Source organism: Apis dorsata, unplaced genomic scaffold (genome assembly GCF_000469605.1).
Source record: "Apis dorsata unplaced genomic scaffold, Apis dorsata 1.3 scaffold_995, whole genome shotgun sequence".
NCBI lineage: Eukaryota > Metazoa > Arthropoda > Insecta > Hymenoptera > Apidae > Apis > Apis dorsata.
Window position 1 is genome coordinate 62,958 of NW_006264097.1, and position 5,442 is coordinate 68,399.

The window sequence follows — 5,442 nt, forward strand, 5'->3', positions numbered from 1 at the left end:
TGCTTTTTATTCCTTTTTTCTTTTTTATTGCAAAAAAGAAAGAAAGAAAAGGAAAAATCGCTTTTTATGTTTTAGGAGCGGGAGAGTCTGGGAAGAGTACCATCGTCAAACAGATGAGGATATTGCACGTGGATGGTTTCAGCGAAGCGTAAGTTTCGTTGCTCCATTATAGCTTTGTTTTTAAGCCAATCTAATATTCGATATTATTCGTACAATACACATATGAATGCAGTCGATATAACACGTTAACGATGACTGATATATAACCTCTAGTCCTTTTTTTCTTCTCATTAATGTGCGTTTGTAAATGATTTAACTCGCGACTAATTCGATCCATCGCGTGATTGCAATATCAACACGTGGCTTCAGTAAATTAGCCTTTTTTTTTTAACTTTCTTTTATATTTAATATTTTAATGTTTGCTCTATTTTCTTGTTATTAGCGTAACTCTTATATTAGCGTAATTAAATTCTTATTAAATTGTAATTCTTTTATATAATCTTTCTATAAGTACAATATATAGTTTTTCAATACTTTTTCTTTGTTTTTCGCTGATCGATCCATTTTCACATCCAGCTGTTCATGTTGGAAAGCATGCGGACGAATCAAAAATAAAGTCGCGAAACGATGCAGGCCAGACAGAAACAAATCGTTATCGTATAAAGAATGTCGGTATACGTGGAAAATCAGAAACAACTAGATAGAATGAAAACGACGTGCAAACAGACTGGCTCGGCCCGATTCGTGTGTGTCGTAAATTCTGTCTGCCTCCGGCTCTGATAACGAACCCGAACGCGCGCCTTATTACTTATTACGTTTTGCGGTGATTTCTTTTTCATTAGCTTATTTTTTATTTTTCATTCGTTTATCCCTTTTCTTTTTCTTTTCGTGTTTCTTTCATCAAAATTGTTCGCGCATTATCAAATATTCGCATACGAACAACTGGATTTGCTTCAATATGAAATCGCGGGAAAGTGTTTCCATCGTCGAATTTCACAGGCTGTTTTTTGCTAGCAACGCGATTCTAAGAAGCATTACGTGTTCAACGCGCTTGATGCAGATTTCGCTTGTTTACTATGGAAACATACCGTACAACCTCGCGTATTTTTAGTCTTTTTTTCTCTTCTTCCTTTTACTTTCCTACCCTCTGGCATTTTTGCATATAACATACGTACAAATTCTTGATTGTCTGTCTTCTCTCGATCACACGATGTACACGATAACAATCTTAGGAATTTTAATTGGTTTCAATTAAGCAAATAGAATTACATAAATATATTTACATTTGTAGTAGAAATTTTTGGAACACGGTAAATGGGAACAGCAAAACGAAGCTTTTAACGTATAATCCTAGCGGTAAAATCGTTGATGTAGGCGGTCGTTCGATTATTTTTAGCATTCTTATATTCGAATAACGCTTGTAATAGGCCGCGAATCTTTTTAATCCGCGGTCACATAAATTCGAAATATTAAAAATTGAGAGATCGTTCAAAGAAGTCGAAAAAAGAGGGAAAAAATAGAAAAGTAGAAAAAAAACGAGTTTTTTTGAATAGAAAAAATTTTAATTGCGGCAATAACATTTTGTGTATTGTAAACAACTTGAATAATAATTCGATAAAAATATGAACCTGATTAAATTGTCGTCATTTTATAATGTATCTGTATATATGACATATATACATGATATACACAAAAATTTCAAATGAATGACGACAGGTATTACCATAAAACGAACAAGGCCCACATGAAAATCCATTGTTTTCTATAGTTTCGTCAGCAAAGAATAGCGTATCGATCGTTGATATTTAGATCCAACGTGAAATTTCCAATATGTCTCCAAATTGATAAAATCGTTATTATTATTATTAAAACTGGCGTGATGCCGTGTGATCTAAAATTACCGAATGACTCCGAAATTAATAATGAAAATACATATGTATAATATATCGTTCGATGTTGTTTCGATATAATCGAAATAATAATAAATTGTCATCTTGAGTTATCGGTTTCTTTTTTTTTTCGCACGACATTAAAATGTATTTATCGATACAGCGAGATCGAGATCGGAGGATGAAGTACATCGTTTGTTTCTCACGTTTTTCTGTGCAGGGAAAAGCGGCAAAAAATCGAGGACATCAAAAAGAACATCAGAGACGCGATACTGGTAAGAATTATTCCTTTTTCGATATTTGTTTACGCTATTCAATTTCATATTTCGCGCGGCATCCAACACTCGTTCAAGATTATGTCTACTGTTTATTTTTATTCCACTGTGTGGATCTTATAATCATCATTCTTCGGGATATGCATAAAGCGTAAGATAAAATAACTTGTGTAATGTGTTGTATGCTCTATATTATTTTTTCGTTTCTCTAAGATAATTATCCGTAACAAGTGGCAGATCTTATTATGATATCGATATTGGATAACACTATTACTGGTAGATCCCGTAAATATTCGATTATATTCAGTATATTTTATGAAAAATTGTACCTCTATTAGTAAAAAAAAAAAGCAACTCGATATCATTTTGTAAAACATAATTATATTTTTTAATAACTCTTAGTCTTATAATGTAGATGTGTCCTCGATTAACGATGCGACACACTTGCCTTTTCCGAAAATATCCTTTCGAAGTAATATTCGCGAAACACGTTGAATAACGCGGTATATTCTGGGAATTCAGTGATTTATAGCTAAATCGATACTAAAGCGTTGATGTTTTCTATGCCGATGGTATTACAGCGAAGGAACGAGAATCGCCACGGAATCGAACGAATTTTTTTTTTTTTTAACTTCGATAAAAATTTTCTTCCGTGTGATTTCTGAGTCAAAGTTGCGGTATATACGCGAGGTGCGTGTAAACGCGCCCGTTTCGACGGGCGTCCCGTCATTAACGTTACGTGATGCGCCCGTAAATTCGTAATGGTTTAACGCGCCGTGTCGAGGAGAGCAGCGTGCTGTCATCAATTTGTCGTTCGAGGCCGTGTTTAGATACGCGTATCGTCTGTAACCTTGCAATCGCTTCCGTATGTCGGGTGAATGTAATAGACAAGCCTGCCCCGTGGCACTTAAGGATTATGAATGACATATTATCTGTGTAAAGATAGATACGGGCGAAATGGTAATTTCGCATTAAACTCCTGCGAAGAATGCACTTTCTTTTTTTTATGTTCGCGATAACGTAATCGTCGGTAAATCGTAACTATACGCTTTATCGATACGCGTGGAAAGTGTTGCTCTTTCTTTTTTTTTTCTTTTTTTTTTTTTTTTTTTTTTTTTTTTTTTCTTTCTTCTTCCCCCTCTTTTCATCGGATATGCGTTCCTTTTCAGACGATAACCGGCGCGATGAGCACGTTGACGCCACCCGTTGCTTTGGAGGATCCGGCGAATCAGAGCAAAGTCGACTATATCCAGGAAGTCTCAAACTCCCCGGACTTCGATTATCCCCCGGTGAGTCACAGTCACAGTTATTTGTTCCACGTGCTTTTATATGTGTATCTTCTTAATGTAATATAATGAAAAATGCGTTACGGTCTCCGCAAGTGGTTCACTGTCGTTTTTCTTCGGTCGAATAAAAGATCGGTCTGGCGACCGATAAAATACGCGGTACTTAATTTATCATTTGCATCATTTGTTGCGAAGTGTGAATATTATTACAAGAGGCGGTAAAATAATGTCAAACAGTCGCAACGTATTATCCCTTTCTCACGACGGATGAGATACTTTTATGGTATCGCGAAATATTGTGTATAATTTACGATCACGATATAAATTGGCACAATTTCGTCGCGTGAGAGCCACTGTGTGGCATGATCGGTGTTTACAATGTTTACACAGCCATCGCACATGTTGGTGTGCTATACAGTGTGTTCTGGCTATGATGTGCTGCGCCATTCCCCACCTCGTACACGAAATGCGCTCGTGTATATCTTTGTGTCGATCGACTACCGTGCACCTTCGATTATCCAACCCTGTCACGGTGAAAGCGAATCAAGTTTCGGGAAGAAATATTCTTCGATGTAAATCCGTTTTAAATCTCTCTCGTGGCGAGAAAATTCGAATATTCTTGGAATCGTGGATTTTGACTCTGGTCCAGGTTAAGCTGTACGATCCTATTTCATCGCATCGATCATCCATCTTCGATCCACGATTGACAATGCGTTACGCGTTATATGACGAGAAGAGGGTTAAGATTAAAATTTTATTACCGTGATGATTTTAATGAAGTAGGGCATTATTTCGAGGAGAGCAGACTATAAGCGCGATTATAAGCGGGAGACGTACGACAAGAATGTTCTGGTATGGATCGCGTAATTTCACAAGCCGGCGCGTATGATGAATCGTACGGTGAAATTAGTTAGGGGAAAACAGGGGAGGGTGTACCATTAAAATATTACGACACGAGCGAGCACGGTACACGTTATTTAACCCGTTTAGTCATTTTATATTCAGGCCAGCAATTCTGCCGCGCCTCTTTGAAACGTGCACTGAAGTTGCTAACGCGATTTATCCCTTAAAGATCCGCCGATTTCTTCTTCTTTCGTACGATGTACACGCCACCTCGAAATTTTAACGAATCCGTTTTACGTAACCTCGGATCGATAACACGGAGAATTTATCAACGAGCAATCCTCTCGACAATGCCCTTAAAAGCAAACATAACGGAACAAGAGCGTTCAATCTTTTTCTCCCGACATCCCGAATTTCTTCAAGGGGAGGGATCAATATTCCCCCTTTGGCAAGATACGCTTACGTGCGAGCAACGATATATAAGAAAATCGATCTAATTCGAGAGAACGGTTAAGGAAAGATTATAGGGGTCGAAGAGGCATTGACATTTTTCTCAGCCAAAAACTTCTGTCACAACTCGGGGAGAATAATGATTTTTCCCGTGCCAAGAAGATCGGGCCGAGATTTCGAGAGTTCCGAGGCCCGCGAACGCTTCGAATCGTCGAAAACTACGTGGCGCATCTCGAAATAAAGTCGTCGCGACAAAATAATCCATGTGTTTTGCGTCATTCAACTGGCAGTTGCTGCTACGTGCGTGCATGTGTACATATACTTTTCACGTAGCTTTTGTAGCCCCGATTGTGAATACACGGATCGTGAAATTGTCGTAGTTTTCTCGTTCTTCTCTGTTTCTACGCGCTTCGACACCATAACCATCATCGAGAACGATGCATTCGAATTAATCGAATTAACTCGCTTGATCACGGCTCGAGTTTCGTGTTTTCGAGCGAGTCACTCTCTCGTTCCTTCGTCGAGAAAAAGTATCTTTGCTCGACGAAACTTATCGAAATACCTTTGACCGGATGTAAAACACCTACGAGCACGAGTAAAGATAGTCATCCGTTGATCGGGTAAGGTGAAGGGTTTAAATTTGAATTTCTACGATATATACATGTGTCGGTATGCGTACGAAAGAGAGAGAGAGAGAGA

The 5,442-nt window shown here is 37.9% G+C and overlaps 1 protein-coding gene across 1 annotated transcript in view; it reads left to right on the plus strand.

Moving 5' to 3' along the window:
* Positions 1-5,442, plus strand: part of LOC102676443 (guanine nucleotide-binding protein G(s) subunit alpha) — a 17,049-nt gene that overhangs the window by 2,726 nt on the left and 8,881 nt on the right. Inside the window, exons 2-4 of the mRNA XM_031514430.1 lie at positions 76-148; positions 2,110-2,164; positions 3,334-3,453. Of these exons, the coding sequence (XP_031370290.1) occupies positions 76-148; positions 2,110-2,164; positions 3,334-3,453 (248 nt within the window). The remainder of the gene's footprint in view (positions 1-75; positions 149-2,109; positions 2,165-3,333; positions 3,454-5,442) is intronic.